This window comes from Lepidochelys kempii, chromosome 4, assembly GCF_965140265.1.
Source record: "Lepidochelys kempii isolate rLepKem1 chromosome 4, rLepKem1.hap2, whole genome shotgun sequence".
Taxonomy (NCBI): Eukaryota; Metazoa; Chordata; order Testudines; family Cheloniidae; genus Lepidochelys; species Lepidochelys kempii.
The window spans coordinates 123,159,882-123,179,349 of NC_133259.1; the positions used below are offsets into that span (position 1 = coordinate 123,159,882).

Genomic DNA, 19,468 nt, shown 5'->3' on the forward strand with positions numbered 1-19,468 from the left:
CTTCCTTCCTTCCCCACCCTTCACAAATGCTTTACTCACCAAAAGGACGTTTCACCAAGTCAAGACAGGAGAGATGGTATGCCTTAGTACAGGATTTCCTATCACACAATACAAGTTGACCTCCATCCCCACAACGGAAACAGTCATCTTCAGACTCTTTCTTTCCCTCACTTTTTGTTTTACGTCTCCGAGTTCTTTTTTTGGTCTTTTTGCCTTTTTCCTCTGAAGAATTAGTGGAAGAATTCTAAAGAAGGAAATTACAAGTTTTTAGATCCCAATTTTGAAAAAATATTTGGAAATAACTCAGAAAGAAACATTTTAAAAAGGTAAACAGATCTGGTCACTTGATCTTTAAAAAATTAAGTTGCAGTACTAGAAAGGGCCAGAGAAGGGAAAGAAGGATGATTGCAGCATGCAAGGTTTCTGTGCTAGAAGAGATTAAGACAGTTTGGGCTCCCAGTTCCCATATGTTGGCATTAACAGACTTCCTCATGGGTAGTCACAACAGGGAGGCCAAGGTTTGATTCACTACTGGGATACCCTCTTATCGCGAGATGATGTCCTTGCAAAGTCAAAGCTGAGACAATGCATTAGTAGGACACTATGAAGAAGCCTGCCCTACTGCCACCCATGTGTGCATGTTTGGTAGATAGAGGACTTCAGTCTCTGGGGCTGTCAAGTTTTTCTAGCAGTACCAAAAGAATACATAGAAAAAAATGTTAGAACTACATTTTACAAAGCAGAAGAGTGGCAGCATATAAAATAAATGATATCGAGAAACTAAGTGGGTATTCCTACATAATCCTTTCCACGTTATAAGATCAAGAGGAGCACTCAATATTAAAAAGGCAACAAAAATAAAATGGATTTAAAAAAATTCAAAACTTTCTTATATATTTGCTGCAATAGCCTAGAAACATAGCCAGTGAGTTTGCCAGCTAATTGTATGTTGCATAAAAATATTTTTAGACAGTCACTTGAATTAAGGAGAACATCTGCAGTTATGATAGCTATAAAAAAAAAAGTTACAACAGTCTCAGATTTTAAAGGAAAAATGGTCAATTTTATAATCTGATCTGCTAAATCTAGGTCACATAAACTCATCCAGTACTTCCTGCATCAAGCCCATTAATGTCTGGTTGAGCTAGAGCATATATCTTTTAGAAAGACATTCCATCTTATTTAAAGACTTCAAGGGATAGTAATCCACCACATTCCAAGATGTGTTGTCTCAATGGTTTATTATTATCACTGTTAAAAATTTGTACTTTATTTCCAATATGAATGTATGTAGCATCAACTTCCAGCCACTGAATCTTGTTATGCCTTTATCTTAAAGGCTCCTCTATTATTAGGAATCTCCTCCACTCAGATTATGATCAAGTCGCCTATAAATCTTCTCTTTAATAAACTAAATAGACCAAGCTTAGTTTAGTCTCTCACTGTAGAGTAGGTTTTCCAGACCTCAGATCACTCTTACAGTTCTTTCCTGATCCTCTTCCAGTTTTTCAAAATGTTTTTGAAGAGAGGACACCAGAAATTGACACATTATTCCATGGTCTCACTGATGTTGTACACAGAGGTAATACTGCATCTCTACTGGATATTCCCCAGGTTATACATCCAAGGATCAAATTTGTGGTCAGTCATAGCATCACACTGAGAGCCCATGTTCAGATGGTTATCTCCCATGAGCGACTTACATATTTTGATCCTGGCTGTACATATAACCTCGCATTTGGCTGCATTAAAACATGTTCAAATAAGCCCACCTTACCAAGCAAACCAGAAACCTTGCCAAAACTGACCCATGATGTTTAATTTCTGCAGGGTTCTGTGTGTGAGCTGATCACAAGCTGGAGTGAAAAAACTCTTCTAAAAATGTATAACTAGGGGCACTGTGGAGGTTTTACATCCTCCCTCTGAAACGTCTAGCATTGAGCAATATCAAGGACCAAATATTAGACAGTAGCCTCTCCATAGTTAAGGTTAAAACTTTCTTTCCTTTAGGAGCTTGATTTTCCTTTCCTCTGCCATTTCCCCCTAAAAACTGCAATACAGGTTATTTTCACTTCATTTTTGCATTTGGCCTGTGCCCAGATTACAATTTTTGACCAAATTTGAGGTGATTAAGATGCCATTCCTGTATATAGTATAGAAAAAACACAGATGTCAGTTACATTTCAAATACTTCAAAACTGCTCGTTCAGAAAAATTCATATGGGCTTTTACTGAAATAACTTTGAGAAATCTAGTGCACAAAATTATAATTTTCAGAGGAGGAAGTACTGGTAAACTATGTCAGAATAGCCTGTTGGGCTATGGTGGACTTTAAAAAGGGGCCAAGCAACTATTGGAGACCTAAACTTCCATTTTAAGAAAGAAAGTCTATTGTTTTTTCTTTATGAAGATACATTTCAAAATGTGAAACTGACGTGGGAAGCTTGTTGCAGTGATTTTAAAAAAAGAAAAAAAAAGTCAGCATCTTCTCCCCCCCCCACTCACAATGCTCTTGCCAGTTCCTCAATCACCAATAGCCTGAGCTCTCAGCTCAATTTCTGACTGCTTCTAACATCCTTTCCTTTCTGCCACACTCTAAAGGAGACATGCAACAGTGGAAGGCTATTCGCTGTGCCTCCTCCTACTTATGTTTTCCACTTGATTTCAGGATCTAATGACAGTTGGTCTATCAATGCCTCTCCCCTAATAGCTGAGCCAACTCAGCTTCTCCCCACTTCTACATAGAGAGAAGTTAAGTTTTACTAAGGGGATGTCTCCTGAAGAAATTTCAGGGTGCTTAGAAAGTTTTGAGGAAATTCCCTCAGGAAATCAGTTCCCGTTCACATATTTTAAGATATGTGGGGATAAGAGAGACGACTGAGAGGGAGAGGTTATCTTATCCAATGGCAAAATCTTCAGTCTTTTCCTGGTAGGGGTATGTCTTCAGCACCCCTCAAAGGGGAGGCAAGCAGCAGCAGAAACCTCACCAGTCCCACTGAACCTCTGCATAGAAAAATCTGATGGCAACATAATGTTCACACCTTCCCATGAAGGAAGGGGACAGCATAATGTACATACACGTATACACACACACACACCCCTCAGAAAGAGGGAGGGATATATGGTACTATTTCCCACATAGCAATTGCTATGGATCTCAGGCCGCAGATCTCTGATCGTTTTTAGAGGATGTTACTTTATTTGCTAAAGTTTTCATACAATATAACCCCCCTCCAACTCCCATATACTAAAACATACATACTGCCACATGCATTTTTGAATACTTACAATATTTTTAACTTAGTTTTAGTTTTGAAGGATGATACTTTTAAATTCAGACTACACTTTACATACCTTTGGTCTATCTCCAAGAAATCCACTGCAGTTTGGGGCACCACATTTACAGACAGTTTTTTCATTGCCCAGACAGTCAAGGTTGTAGTTAAAAGTCAGCTCTGTCCCTGAACAAAAGATAAGAGACTGTTTATCATTTCCCTTTAATAAATGAGAAATACAGAACAACAAAATACATCAACAGTTAATCCACAAGTAAATGTTCTACTCTGCTTCTCCCATTTTAGTGTCTGGTCTCTGATCAGATTTTCCCTCTGTATAGTTCACAAACATTGATAATGACTAGGTAGACGTCCAGTACAGACTTCTAATATTTATCTTATTCAATTATACATTTTATATAAACTGATGTGAAACCATCCAGGTGGGCACACAGCTGGCCTATGTAAACATGTTTTTATTACTGTTTGTTACATCCTCCCTTCCCCACTCTGATTGTTACACCCACATGCTAAATCTCATCTCAAAGAACAAAATTATTTTTAAGACAAGGACCATCTTTTGCTATGTATTGGTAAAAGAGCACAGCACAGTGGGACCCCAATACTAAATGGGGCTTGTAGGAGCTACCATGATACAAATAATAAGCAATAATAAAAAGCATCCTTTTCTAGGGTTGTCTAAGGCGCAATAATAAGGATGAGCTTACTAAAGGAAATGAATGAATCCACATTCTCTTTTCTACGAAAAGAAAACAAACTGAGCTCCCTGAAGAACACTTGTTCTGAATTTAATCAGTTAAATCAAACCATAACTGTCTCACATCAAGTCTCATTTGACAGAAATTCAACAAAGATTTATGTAGCAGTAGGTTTAAACTTCATGTATTAAAACACAAGCCTACACACCAGCAGGAATATCACACACAGCAAACAGGCCTACACGAGTGTCTCCATTCACTGTCCATTTTAGAGTCTCACAATTTGGTTGGCAGCTGTGATTCATAAAACGAGAATAGTTTCCTTTGGGGCCAGCATCAATAATACGGTCCTGGAAATTAAAGAGTAATAAGATGAAAATTTTATTCATCAGAAGAAATTACATAAGTTATTTTAAAGTGTTCATGTAATTTTTGAAGGATATGAATGCTCTTTTCACCCAAAAGCATGCAAACATTTCAACTTTACATGTTGTACTGAAAACTGTTGTGTCTCTCATAAACTGGAATGAGACACTCCCAAAGCAATACTCATGATCTTGCTCACATTTTTCCAACATCTATCACAGTCACATAGCAGGACAGATTTGCTTGTGAGCATGCTGATTTATACAGGTAAAAGCTTCAAAAAATAAAAACACAAATTAATCAGTTTACTTTTAACTCTATATTTGAAACACTTATGTTTTGAAAATACCATATTAAATAGTATTTGTCAATTAACCACTTGTTTGCAGGCATTACAAGTTCCTCACAGACTTCTTAAAAAAAATTATCCTTGTCCAAGCCAAAAAAAATGTTTAGTAAATTGTCTTTAAGCAAGTGCAAAAAGAACAGGAGTACTTGTGGCACCTTAGAGACTAACAAATTTATTAGAGCATAAGCTTTCGTGGGCTACAGACCACTTTATCGGATGCATAGAATGGAACATATAGTAAGTAGATAGATAGATAGATATGCAACTTCCACCTTCTCTGTAGGCGTGTGTGTATATCTATCTATCTATCTATCTATCTTCTTACTATATGTTCCATTCTATGCATCCGATGAAGTGGGCTGTAGCCCATGAAAGCTTATGCTCTAATAAATTTGTTAGTTTCTAAGATGCCACAAGTACTCCTGTTCTTTTTGTGGACACAGACTAACACGGCTGCTACTCTGAAACCTGTCTTTAAGCAACTGCATCCTTACACCCAGTGGTCTTTTAATTTCCACAACCCCAAAGACACCACATACAATAAAAAAATGAAATAATGAAAGTAGCCCAAAATAGTTTTGAAAACATGACTCCTTGAAGAGCTGTTTAAGAGTCCTCTATATTTAGGTAAGTCTTTTGGCATCCTATGAGATCAGACCCATCAAAAACTTATGTGAAAAACACAGTACCATTATATCTTTCAGGTAGAACAATAGTTTAAGACAGGAATAATAGATTCAGAGTTCTTAATTTTTTGAAGCTGGGCAGCGGACGAAGACTTTATGTTACACTTTACTGAGTTGGGAGGCAAAATTACTTACTAATTTGTTGCATTCTGCTGTTATTTCAAAAGCAACATATCAGAAAAGGAAAGTATTTAAAAGACGTTATTAAAACGTCATCCTTGTAATTTAGGGCCAGTTTATATTGCATGTGTGTAATTATTCTGCCTGTGTGTGTGTAAATCTAATAACTTTGTCGGCAAATGGCCAGTTACAGGCTTAACTGGTCATTTGCATACAGTTATCACATCTGCATGCACATGCTGGGCACGCAAATGTATGGATATTTTTGAAGCAGCGGCGAACCAGCTGAGCAGCGGGGAACAGCAGAGCAGCACACAGCAGGAGTTTGCCTGGGATTGGTGAGTATCCGAGTGCATGTTTGCTGAGTGAATATCCGAGTGTGTGTTTGCTGGGAGGGCAGTTTGAAAGCCTGAGCGAGTGCCTGATTAGGTGGTAGCCTGCAGGGGGCGGGTATTGGGGGTATCTGTTTGTTTGTTTCAGGGAAGCCTGGCTGTTCAAATATAGCCAGAGCTCCGTGAACCAGCTGAGCGGCGGGGAACAGCAGAGCAGCACACAGCAGGAGTTTGCCTTCGAGTTCGCCTGGGTTGAGCCCAGTGAGGCTTACATCTTGTCAGCTTCTCTGAGGAAGCTCATAGTAGGAAGGTGATATGGAGGGCGGGGGTTCAGCTGTTGTTACCTGCACAGGATGTGCCATATTTGTCTTTCTTCCACAGGACAGAAGCAACTTTGTCTGTACAAAGTGCACGCTAGTATCCATATTGGAAGAGAAGATCGAAGGTCTGGAGCAGCAGATATCGACCCTGCATTGCATACGAGAATCTGAGGATTTTCTGGACAAAAGTCAGGATATGCTTCTACGGGCACAAAGCTCTAAAGATTTAGAGCAGGTTGCACAGTGGAGCCAAGAGGCCAGTGAAGAAGCTTGGCAACATGTGACCTCCAGAAGAAGAAGGGGGAATGTCCAGGTACCAGCAATGCAGACACAGGTAAGTAACCGTTTTCATGTTCTCTCCACAGGTACCATTGCAGAGAGTGGACCAGATGATACGTCTGGGGGGAGAAAGCAGAAGGAGACTCTGCTGGTTGGAAGGCATGAGATGTGCTGTCCTGAGGTTGGGGGTTCCACGACCACCACTCCCAAGAGAAGGAGGCGGGTGGTGGTGGTTGGGGACTCTCTCCTCAGGGGGACTGAGTCATCTATCTGCCGCCCTGACTGGGAAAACAGAGAAGTCTGCTGCTTGCCAGGGGCTAAGATTCGCGATGTGACGGAGAGACTGCCGAGACTCATCAAGCCCTCGGATCGCTACCCCTTCCTGCTTCTCCACGTGGGCACCAATGACATTGCCAAGAATGACCTTGAGCGGATCACTGCGGACTACGTGGCTCTGGGAAGAAGGATAAAGGAATTTGAGGCGCAAGTGGTGTTCTCGTCCATCCTCCCGTGGAAGGAAAAGGCCGGGGTAGGGACCGTTGAATCGTGGAAGTCAACGAATGGCTAAGCAGGTGGTGTCGGAGAGAAGGCTTTGGATTCTTTGACCACGAGATGGTGTTCCATGAAGGAGGAGTGCTGGGCAGAGATGGGCTCCACCTAACGAAGAGAGGGAAGAGCATCTTTGCGAGCAGGCTGGCTAACCTAGTGAGGAGAGCTTTAAACTAGGTTCACCGGGGGAAGGAGACCAAAGCCCTGAGGTAAGTGGGCAAGCGGGATACCGGGAGGAAGCACAGGCAGGAACGTCTGTGAGGGGAGGGCTCCTACCTCATACTGAGAATGAGGGGCGATCAGCAGGTTATCTCAAGTGCCTATATACAAATGCACAAAGCCTTGGAAACAAGCAGGGAGAACGGGAGGTCCTGGTGATGTCAAGGAATTATGACGTGATTGGAATAACAGAGACTTGGTGGGATAACTCACATGACTGGGAGTACTGTCGTGGATGGTTATAAACTGTTCAGGAAGGACAGGCAGGGCAGAAAAGGTGGGGGAGTAGCACTGTATGTAAGGGAGCAGTACGACTGCTCAGAGCTCCGGTATGAAACTGCAGAAAAACCTGAGTGTCTCTGGATTAAGTTTAGAAGTGTGAGCAACAAGAGTGATGTAGTGGTGGGAGTCTGCTATAGAACACCGGACCAGGGGGATGAGGTGGATGAGGCTTTCTTCCGGCAATTCGCAGAAGCTACTAGATCGCACGCCCTGGTTCTCATGGGCGACTTTAATCATCCTGATATCTACTGGGAGAGCACTACAGCAGTGCATAGACAATCCAGGAAGTTTTTGGAAAATGTAGGGGACAATTTCCTGGTGCAAGTGCTGGAGGAGCCAACTAGGGAGGGAGCTTTTCTTGACCTGCTGCTCACAAACCAGGAAGAATTAGTAGGGGAAGCAAAAGTGGTTGGGAATCTGGGAGGCAGTGACCATGAGTTGGTTGAGTTCAGGATCCTGACATAGGGAAGAAAGGTAAGCAGCAGAATACGGACCCTGGACTTCAGGAAAGCAGACTTTGACTCCCTCAGGGAACTGATGGGTAGGATCCCCTGGGGGAATAACATGAGGGGGAAAGGAGTCCAGGAGAGCTGGCTGTATTTCAAGGAATCCCTATTGAGGTTACAGGGGAAAAACTATCCCGATGTGTCGAAAGAATAGTAAATATGGCAGGCGACCAGCTTGGCTTAACGGTGAAATCCTTGTTGATCTTAAACATAAAAAAGAAGCTTACAAGAAGTGGAAGATTGGACAAATGACCAGGGAAGAGTATAAAAATATTGCTCGGGCATGTAGGAATGAAATCAGGAGGGCCAAATCACACCTGGAGCTGCAGCTAGCAAGAGATGTTAAGAGTAACAAGAAGGGTTTCTTCAGGTATGTTGGCAACAAGAAGAAAGCCAAGGAAAGTGTGGGCCCCTTACTGAATGAGGGAGGCAACCTAGTGACAGACGATGTGGAAAAAGCTAATGTACTCAATGCTTTCTTTGTCTCTGTCTTCACGAACAAGGTCAGCTCCCAGACTGCTGTGCTGGGCAATACAGCATGGGGAGTAGGTGGCCAGCCCTCTGTGGAGAAAGAGGTGGTTAAGGACTATTTAGAAAAGCTGGACGTGCACAAGTCCATGGGCCGGATGCGTTGCATCCGAGAGTGCTAAAGGAATCGGCGGCTGTGATTACAGAGCCATTGGCCATTATCTTTGAAAACTCGTGGCGAATGGGGGAAGTCCCGGATGACTGGAAAAAGGCTAATGTAGTGCCAATCTTTAAAAAAGGGAAGGAGGAGGATCCTGGGAACTACAGGCCAGTCAGCCTCACCTCAGTCCCCGGAAAAATCATGGAGCAGGTCCTCAAGGAATCTATCCTGAAGCACTTAGAGGAGAGGAGAGGAAAGTGATCAGGAACAGTCAGCATGGATTCACCAAGGAAAGGTCATGCCTGACTAATCAAATTGCCTTCTATGATGAGATTACTGGTTCTGTGGATGAAGGGAAAGCAGTGGATGTATTGTTTCTTGACTTTAGCAAAGCTTTTGACACAGTCTCCCACAGTATTCTTGTCAGCAAGTTGAAGTATGGGCTGGATGAATGCACTATAAGGTGGGTTGAAAGCTGGCTAAATTGTCGGGCTCAACGGGTAGTGATCAATGGCTCCATGTCTAGCTGGCAGCCGGTATCAAGTGGAGTGCCCCAAGGGTCGGTCCTGGGGCCGGTTTTGTTCAATATCTTCATAAATGATCTGGAGGATGGTGTGGATTGCACTCTCAGCAAATTTGCGGATGATACTAAACTGGGAGGAGTGGTAGATACGGTAGCAGGTACGGATAGGATACAGAGGGACCTAGACAAATTGGAGGATTGGGCCAAAAGAAATCGGATGAGGTTCAATAAGGATAAGTGCAGGGTCTTACACTTAGGACGAAGAATCCAATGCACCGCTACAGACTAGGGACCGAATGGCTAGGCAGTAGTTCTGCGGAAAAGGACCTAGGGGTGACAGTGGACGAGAAGCTGGATATGAGTCAACAGTGTGCCCTTGTTGCCAAGAAGGCCAATGGCATTTTGGGATGTATAAGTAGGGGCATAGCCAGCAGATCGAGGGACATGATCGTTCCCCTCTATTCGACATTGGTGAGGCCTCATCTGGAGTACTGTGTCCAGTTTTGGGCCCCACACTACAAGAACGATGTGGAAAAATTGGAAAGAGTCCAGCGGAGGGCAACAAAAATGATTAGGGGACTGGAACACATGACTTATGAGGAGAGGCTGGGGGAACTGGGAATGTTTAGTCTGCAGAAGAGAAGAACGAGGGGGGATTTGATAGCTGCTTTCAACTACCTGAGAGGTGGTTCCAAAGAGGATGGTTCTAGACTATTCTCAGTGGTAGAAGATGACAGAACAAGGAGTAATGGTCTCAAGTTGCAGTGGGGGAGGTTTAGGTTGGATATTAGGAAAACTTTTTCACTAGGAGGGTGGTGAAACACTGGAATGCGTTACCTAGGGAGGTGGTAGAATCTCCTTCCTTAGAAGTTTTTAAGGTCAGGCTTGACAAAGCCCTGGCTGGGATGATTTAATTGGGGATTGGTCCTGATTTGAGCAAGGGGTTGGACTAGATGACCTCCTGAGGTCCCTTCCAACCCTGATATTTTATGATTCTATGAAAAACTGACTCTAATGACTACAGGCTGTTGGCTACATCAAGGGTCAATTACAAATTTCCAGTATTGATATTTAAAACTATGTAGTGGTGTGTTCGATTTTTACCCCTTAAGTGAGCTGTAGCTCACGAAAGCTTATGCTCAAATAAATTGGTTAGTCTCTAAGGTGCCACAAGTACTCCTTTTCTTTTTGCAAATACAGACTAACACGGCCGTTACTCTGAAAAGTAACTGGATGGTTATAGCTTAACCTTCATTAGGTGATGAGCTACTTCTTTGATAGTAACTAAATCCTACAGGACAAAGTAAGATTATCTGCAGAGACACTGAGAACTCTACTATGCATAGTGAAGATGATTGGAAGTGAGCAATATGCAGACAGTACTTCTGGAAAAAGCTTCTACAGAAGAGCATGGTGTTCCTGGGTGTCTTTCTGCAGATCCCTGCTTTAAACAAACAGAGACAAAGGTAATGGCTGAAAACTCAGATTAGAAGACCAAAAAACCTGACCTACCCTGCCAGTTACAATTCCTCCCTCCCCTTTCAAGTGACCAGTTTAATTTTTAATTCACAGACTTACTATACCTAACAAACGTATAAATTTTCCCCTATGACTTTAAAAGGGTATATGCTTATTTTTGCTGTGCTTTGCTGCAGGCAAGAAAGTAAAAATGACAAGAATCTTCTATAGACATTTCCAGAAATGCTTATCACCTCTTTTCTAAGTGTTGAATAAAGCAAACATCCACAAAGTGAAAAGAATTTTGAGTGTGAGGCTACAAACCAAAGCATAATTGATAGGTCAACCCTTCTGGCCTACTATCTTCCATACTGTTTTTCTTAGGAAAGGAAGTCAAAAGTGTATTAAAATTATAATTACATTCAAATAAGAAAAATTGTAGAATACTGTACCTTATCAATAGTGAGCATATAGAAATGAGTGATGTCATTTTCATGTGCATATTTGATTCTTGCCCTACACTCCTCTTCATCGATTAGTTCGCCAACATATTCATTCACAAACTCTCCCTGACGGATAGAAGAATGTCACTAGTAAGAACATACCAAGCACACCAACAGCGTCACAAGCTACCAATGCTTCATTAAGGTGGAATGAAGAGTACTCTTTTTATATTGATGTTCATGATTGAGCAAATAAATTCCTTTCAAAGATAAAGATTGAAATGTTTTTCTTTTATGTGCAACATAAAATGTCCCCCAAAGTAATTATGGAATATTAATTTGTATAATCAGGAACTGAGAAATGTCATGATTCCTACCTTTTTTATGTCCCTCTTAGCGACCAGACCCCATCCTTTGCCATCAGTTTTGATGATCTTTGTCTCAGGGTAATGGCGTTTGGTAAAGCACTGATTTTGGCACCGTTCTCCAGCTGGACAAACTTGTGGATGACATTCATACATCAGCATCCGGTTTAGACACTCAGAATCAAAACCACAAGGATTTTCATCTGAGGGTTTGCAGTTGCACTTGGGAATCTCAGAAATGTCAGCAGTATAAATCTGAACTTTACCACAAGGTTTGTTCACCTGAATAAAACAAAAATAGTTCAAATATTATTTTAAAACACTTGTTAGATTAAAAAAAAAACATTTATAGGTTAATATATATTCAAGTATACGAGTTTATCCAGTACAAGCTCTCCTCCCCATCTCACAACCCATTACATGCTCTCCATCATCAGTCTTGGACTTAGTCATATCTCTGATTCATCTCTAACTCTTGTCCCATTTCATCCTAGCTACTGACCTCTCTCACTCCCTCTCTTCCATTCCCTTACATTTATATTCAAACATGGTCTAATACCCTCCTGACCCTAGTTATTTATCCAAATTCTTCTCCATCACACCCTTCTCAAACGCCTCAGAGCTCTTTGACCGTGTTGTCTAGAAACACCCCCATGTAATCCAGTTTTCACTCTTCACTCCATTGAAACTGTTTTTCCTTCTTAGAGTATGTCTATACAACCCGCCAGATTGACAGACAGCGATCGATCCAGTTGGGGTCGATTTATCAGGTCTAGTCTAGACATGATAAATTGACCCCAAGCGCTATCCAGTCGACTCCTGTACTCCACCGCTGCGAGAGGAGCAGGCAGAGTTGACAGGGGAGTGGCAGCAGTGAAGTCACCACGGTGAGTAGGTCTAAGTATGTCGACTTCAGCTACATGAATAACGTAGCTGAAGTTGTGTAACTTAGATCTGACCTCCTCCCTCCCCCAAGCGCAGACCAGGCCTTAGATAGCATCTCCATTTCTGGAGATTTCCAACCAGGGTAGCCCATTCTGTATTATCCTCTTCTAATGTCTTTGTGAATGAATAGTCCTTTTGATACACCCAGGATACCACATCGTCCATCCAAGATCATCTTTTTCTGCTTCATGTTTCTTCTGCCGTCACAACATTACCTTCCAGTGCCCATAAAACATACATCAACCACTAAATTTCCTAAATCGTGCTCTTTAAATTGTCTCTTTTCATAAGATCACTGACCAGCATTTGCTCAGTTCCAATCATCTCCAGTACTTTTTCTCAGATTATGCTGTCTAGTCATGATATTTTCAGAATTATTCTACAACACCATAATTCAAAGGATTGTAGTTTTTTAAATTATCAATTGTTTGAATGCCCATGTTTCACAGCTGTGATTTAACACAGGTCAAATCTAAGTTTTTAAGAGAGATGGAATTTAGTCTTTAGATTTATGTCCCTTCTCATCAGATGTTTATTCTTCCAGAATGTCTTACTGTTGTGGTGCTGATTTCAGTATCCCTATTTTCATGGTCTGTAATGCCACCTCCTAAATTGGAATAATTTTTCACTTGCTGTACAGCTGCATCATTCACTGGAAAGTGTGCACATTTTCCCAGTATCCTTGTATACCACCATAGTTTTTGTCTTGTCCACATTCAACTCTAGACCATATTCATATATAATCTTCATGAACTTCATCAGAATCAGCCAAAAGCACTGTCATCTGCACAGCAAATGCAATTCGCCCATTATCGATTCATCTTAATACCTTTTGTTTCTTTGACTCATTTAATCAAACATTCTCAATAAATGTTGAATAAAGTCAGTGACATGAAACAACATTTTCTCCTCTTGATCTCTCAAATTTTTATTTTTTTAATCTCCCATTATATTTCTCTTCTGCTTCAAGTACAATTGTTTTATTATTTGGTGCTCATATCCATCAATCTCAGAGATCTTAATATGCTGAGCAATTTGTAGTTGTAGATTCTGTCGGATGCTTTTTGGAAGTCAATAAAACGTAATATACTATTTTCCCCATCAACGGATCTTTCTAATAAGAGCTTAGAGTTCATAATGGTGTTTATTGTGCTCGTTCCATATTTGACACTATTATTGTTCACTTATTTCCTTACCAATCTTTCCTTGTATTTGGTCTTTAACAACTCACAAAAGTATCTTAGAAGCATGCGATGCTAGGCTGATTGTTTTGTAGTCTTTACAATCCACAGTGTTGGTCTTTTTTGGGATTTGTACACAGTGAGGTTGTAAAAAGTTTTCTGGCAATTCTCCTGTCATAAACATTCTTCATTACCTCTTGACAGGCCTTTCAAGCTTGTATCTCCTATGCTTTTAAAAATTCAATCGGTATTCCATCCTAATCTACCACTTTTCCATTCAGAAGTCTTTTTATTTATGACATGATTTCATCATCCATTACTGGCAGGCTTACTTGAGTCACATCTAGCTGAGGTTTTTCAGGCTTATCATCACTATAGAGTTCCCTGATATATTTTGCCATCTCTCGTTCTTGTCTTTAGGATCTGTTGTTTTTGTCCTTAGGTTACCAATACGACCCTTTTCATCTGTTAACTGAAGGCTCTTATCTTTGAATATAAAATTCACTTGGTTAGTGACCTTTTCTATTTTCACTAAAGGTCATAAACTTGGTCACAAGGAATGAGATAATGAGATCTTTTCTCTGTACATTTCCTTAATCCACCTGTTGCTCCTCAGAGATGATCATTCTCTCCCCAGGTTTTTGTGACTGTATACTCTTCTGCTTTTCCTCCTACCTTTCCATTGAATCTTTCAGTGTCTTCTCTTCAACTACTAGTTAGCAACCCCAATTCTGTTTTCAGATGCCTACTTTAAACATTCCAGACGCTTTCAATTCTGTTTCTGAGCGAGCACAACTGCTCCCTCAGCTTCATAATTTACATGCTGACTTCCCCCAAATCTGCATCTCTCATGGTGACCGCTTCCTGTGTTCAATCTTTTTCTAGATGTCTTGCTATCATTTCAAACTTAGCATGATGAAAAAAGGCTTATTCCTCCTCCTAAGCTCTCTTCTCATTCCCTCCTCTTAATTGTAGGCACTGCCATTGTCCTCTCAGCTACCTAGGATTGTAACTTCAGTGTCAGATTCATCTTTTCCCCACCTTCATAGCTCTTCTTAAATCCTGCATCTTACTCCTCTCCAAGATTTTGAAAAGTCATCTCTTTTAAATTTATCACCAAGGTCCTTCTCCAAGTCCTGATGGTTACCTCTTGCCTCAACTGCAACCTTCTCCTTTGTGGTATTCCCATCTCACATTGCCCATCCAATCCAAACAAAACACTGCTGCTCACACCAACATTTCAATATTATTTTCCCCAAAGACAGATCAAATTATTTCTTTCATTCTCCAAAGATATCTGCACCTCTGGTCCAAAGATTGGACCGTCACTGAGTTTATCATGAACTGTGTCCAATTTAGACTAGATTCCCTAGGGCACTGCTGGAGATCAAATATTAAGAGAAATGCATTTTTTTTAAAAGTTATTTTAAGTTCAATATCCATACATGTCAAAATAAATTCTGCAACTTAAAATTTGTCCACCTTTTTCTCCTCCACAGCAGAGTTCCTCAAACCTTACCTTTATGTGTTTGTACGGTGGAGGTTTACGTTCATTTTCTTGGGTTTCTTTGGCTTCTCGCTGAAGTTTTATTTCTCGAAATCGAGATTCAGCTTCTTGCAAGGCTAAAAAACAGTTATATCATTAGAACTTGTAGACAGACTATTATTCCCCGTAGCCCGCCATGCCCCTCCAGGTTTTTTAATTTAGTTAATCCCATAGTATCTTCTACCTCTCCTTCTAGACGCTTTAATCCCCTTCTACAGAAACAAATCTAAGTATCTGTATAGAAACACCTCTCTATAGTAAGGATATTATAAGAATTGCTAAAATAAAAGAGTAAGAAATAAAAACAACTGGGTTAGTTCAGTGACATACTGGGAATGCTGAGTGGAAAGGTAAAACATGAGTACTCTGTTCCTAAGCTGGGGATATGTAGATGCTTCAGTAAGAGTATGGTTCTTTGTCTCTTTATGCAGCCACAATGTACAATCCAATTTAAAAGATAAAGATATCCATTCCGGAAGAAGTCCTGCACCCTCCATTGCAAGCAGAAGAAACAGTATGATCTTAAATTCAAAGTGGAATATAGGTTAGAGGTAAACAGCTGAGATCCTCAAGATCCAGTTTGGATTGACTTTGAGCAGTTAGAACCATGAGAATTTTACACGATTAATCAGTGTATGATATCTGGGACAAGGATTTTATTGTAGTGGTTGTAAAATTTTGGTTTAGCTTTGTGATGCTGGCAGACGTGCCATGGCACTAGGCCCCAATCAACACTAACAAATGCATAGCTGGAAACCAGTCTGGTTAATATTGTTCAAATAGATATCAGAGTAAGAAGAATGTGTTTAGACTTTATGCTCGTAGGATGCCGCATATATTAGTTTCACTTATCTGTACCCAATGTTATAGAGCAATAGCAAATGTTCGCATTATAAATCTCTATAATTCTGTAACTCACCAAACAGGAAAGAAGCATTAACTACTGTAAAGTTCTGGGGCTGCAGAAAAGAGGGTCCATTGAAATCAAATGAGCCATTGTGTAACATAAAAGGATAAAGACTATGTCAATTGCCCTCCCACTCACATGAAGATAAGACAGCTCAGATGCTTGAAATCTGTCAGTCTTAACTCTGTGGGAGGGGAATAAAAATGCCTGACCAGAAGAAACTTGTGGTCATCCGCTGCTTGAACTCTGAGGGGCAAGGATTTCTAAGCACAAGCAAGGAGTCCCCAGCCGTTTAGCTTGGGTTAGCCTTAAAGGACATATAAAGCATGTATATTATAGCAGCTGCGACCAACTTTTGGAACCTGAGACTGTATTTCATTTGTGTGTGTATATCTTTACCTGTTTTAACTTTGTAAATAACTCTCATTTATTTTTCCTAGTTAATAAATCTTTAGTTAATTATAGGATTGGCTACAAGCATTTTCTTTGATTTGAGATCTGAAGTACAGTTGACACGGGTAAGCGACTAGTCTTTTGGGACTAGGAGTAACCTGAATATTGATATGATTTTTGGTGTAAGCAAGGTCCAGCGTTTCTGGGTAGCAAGATAGACTGGAATACCCAAGGGGACTGTCTGTGACTCCACGGTAAGAGTGTTATAGTACTTTAGGAGTTCACACTTGTTTCTGGGTTGGTGAAATTCAATTACAGAACATATAACAGTTTGGGGGTTTTGCCCTGGGCTTGACAGTCTGCCCTGAGGCTGGCACTCACTGTCGTGAGCCACTCCAGATGGTGTGCCAAGCTTATGCTGGTATTTATTATAAATGACACAATTTATTTTGTACCCAAGAGTGTATCTTCTCCACCCAACCAGCTTGAACTGTTTTTCACAGAATGCATTCTTGTACATTCAAAAGCTAACATACATGGGTATTTACACAGATGACTAATATGCAAAGACTGCTGAAACAATTTTCTTTACACTGCAAGTGAAGAAAACTAGAGTTTACTTACCTGTAATGGGAGGTTGAGATGTATGGTTTCCCCATCTGTATTCCACTCTAGGTACACATGTACTCCATGTGCCTGAGTCCATAAATTTTTACTAAGCCGCATCCGTTGGTCCACACACAAGTAGTAGTTCTCTTTGTGCTCCAAACAGAGTATAATTAGACAATGCAGACTGACATATCTCCACTTCCTTTTCTTACTGCAAATCTGGCTATCGCGTGGGTAATGGAATACAGATAGGGACCACACATCTCAAAAAACCTCCAGTTACAGGTAAGTAACATCCACTGATACCACAATAGGAGGATGAAAAGCGCTGATTACTGCCAGATTGACCCATTGGGAACTGATAAAGAGACCTGATGTCTTAAGGGTCAATCAGTAAACTAGGATAGTAGGGAACACTGGAAACAACTGATGATGTTGTGACCAAGGAGGAGAAATGCTTCCCATTTGGCTCAATAATATTTCCTGGCGGACTCCTTCCTGATCTGATTGACACTGGATTGAACTACTATTGAACATGAATGCTGTACATCTGATGTCCATCCGAATACCATGCCTTGAGCTGAACATCTCGTTAAAAAAGGAATCGTCAATCTCCCATTTGAGGTCTGTTGAAAAATGTCTGCTGAGACCATATCGGTATGCTGGTGAGAGAGTGATGTAATATCTGATTAACTAATTCCAGAGGTCGACTGTCTATACACAGGGGGAGGTATCCTGTTCCCCTGCTTGATTACACAGAAGACAGTTATGTTGTCCAACATCATCTGGCTATAACAAGATCAAATGAGTGGGAGGAATGCATTGTAGGCACAATGGACCACCCTTAGTCCCAGCAAATTGAACCTGTTGCCGAGGAAAGGGGGGTCTGGCCCACCCTATTCTCCACGTTGCCACCGCGACCCTTACCAGGAAAAGCAGCATAAAGGAAGAAAAAGAAAAGAAGCTTCTTACATGTGGATTCATATGGGAGTTTATGAAGTCTGTCTTTACAGTCTGCAAATTTGACATAATTTAGGAGACCATATTTTGTTACCACCACCTGGTAGTTAGCAACTCTGAACTGGAGACTAGCCAAAGAGAATACTTTCCTACCCAGAAGGCTGAGGCATTTAGTGACCTTGTCTAATGGAGCAGTCTTGGAGTACTGCACCCTGGACCTTTCTGTAGCCAACTGCACCATTAAGGAGTAGGGCACCAGATGAATGAATAAAAACTCTTCCCCACTAGATGGCACAAAATATTGTTTCCAGGCTCTCTTCAGGGTATGGGACAAGAGGCAGGGGTGTGCCATACTGATCTGGTGGGTTCCAAAGTGGCTTGGTTAACTGGAAGGGCCAATCTTGAAGAGCCAGATGATGTCCAGTAGGGCCTATTGTGTGTCCTGGACCTCTGCAACAACTCCTGGTTGCTTGTGGTCATTGGGTGGACAGGGAGATGAGGATGCAATCGCCTCATCCAGTGAGGAGGACAACATAACCATCAGAACTGTTGGGTCCAGCTCAGCTATCTGTTCTTCAAATTCTGATGGAGCCAACTGGCATCAGTTGGGAACGGAGGGTCGGTGTGCTTCCTGCACAGATCCAGGGTGCCTGCTGTATGGATCTCACAAGCTTCCGTAAGACCAGAAAGCTCAACCAGAGGGGAGGCCTCAAGGCATTGGGTACCAGAAGCCCCCTGTGTAGCCATATTTGGAATGAAGCGGATAGTTCCAATACTATCCTTGGCCTCCGACTGGGCTTGTTTCTCTTAGGGGAGAAACCCCATCTGTAGTATCAGATTTTTCTTGATGAAATGATAGGCTCCTATTCGATCAATGATGCTGACAGTACCAGTGGGAGGATGTTCTGGGTTGTGGTTGCAAGAAGGCAGGATACTCTTCCCCTCAATATGTTTTTCCCAGGTGTAGGGACATCTCTAAGAAGAGCTGGGCCCAATATTAGGGGAGACTGTGTGCCGAACAAGGTGAATATCTCCTCCAGCAAGGTAAAGGCTTCAGTCCCTCCCTGGTGTTTGAGGACTCCTAAGAAAAGTACCAGAGGATCAGATCATAAGGTGGTCTAATGTTAGGGGAAACCTCATGGAGAACATCAGAGCCATCAGATGGGGTCCCAGCATTGAACTTCCAGATGGAATCATTAGGTACTGCTCATTAGGTTGTGGGGTGGAGTTGGAGCTAGTATCTTTGGATACTTCTTCCTTCACACCTTTCCTTCTTGGCTAGGTTTATATGGAACTAATTCTTCAGGGCCCATTCACGAGAACTTGCCTGACTTTGACCGACATGGGGAAGGATCCTTTCTATTAGAGGCAGATATGTACCTGCCTATGTTCTCATCCCCTACTCAACTGTGAGAGTTTCTTAGGCTTAATAATTTTTGCCTTGACACCAGAGCTTGTGTCCAGAGGGGAGGGAAGGATGTTTCACTTGGTGGCGATATAGGCTTCCC

The 19,468-nt window shown here is 41.4% G+C and overlaps 1 protein-coding gene across 4 annotated transcripts in view; it reads right to left on the reverse strand.

Moving 5' to 3' along the window:
- The window catches only part of NSD2 (nuclear receptor binding SET domain protein 2), a 151,736-nt gene that overhangs the window by 13,223 nt on the left and 119,045 nt on the right, over positions 1–19,468 (reverse strand). For all 4 annotated transcript variants that reach the window (XM_073342741.1, XM_073342742.1, XM_073342743.1 and 1 more), the window contains 6 exons: positions 15,065–15,168; positions 11,432–11,701; positions 11,064–11,180; positions 4,203–4,344; positions 3,355–3,461; positions 40–244 (listed from right to left, as the gene is read on the reverse strand). In XM_073342741.1, coding sequence (XP_073198842.1) covers positions 40–244; positions 3,355–3,461; positions 4,203–4,344; positions 11,064–11,180; positions 11,432–11,701; positions 15,065–15,168 — 945 coding nt within the window. The remainder of the gene's footprint in view (positions 1–39; positions 245–3,354; positions 3,462–4,202; positions 4,345–11,063; positions 11,181–11,431; positions 11,702–15,064; positions 15,169–19,468) is intronic.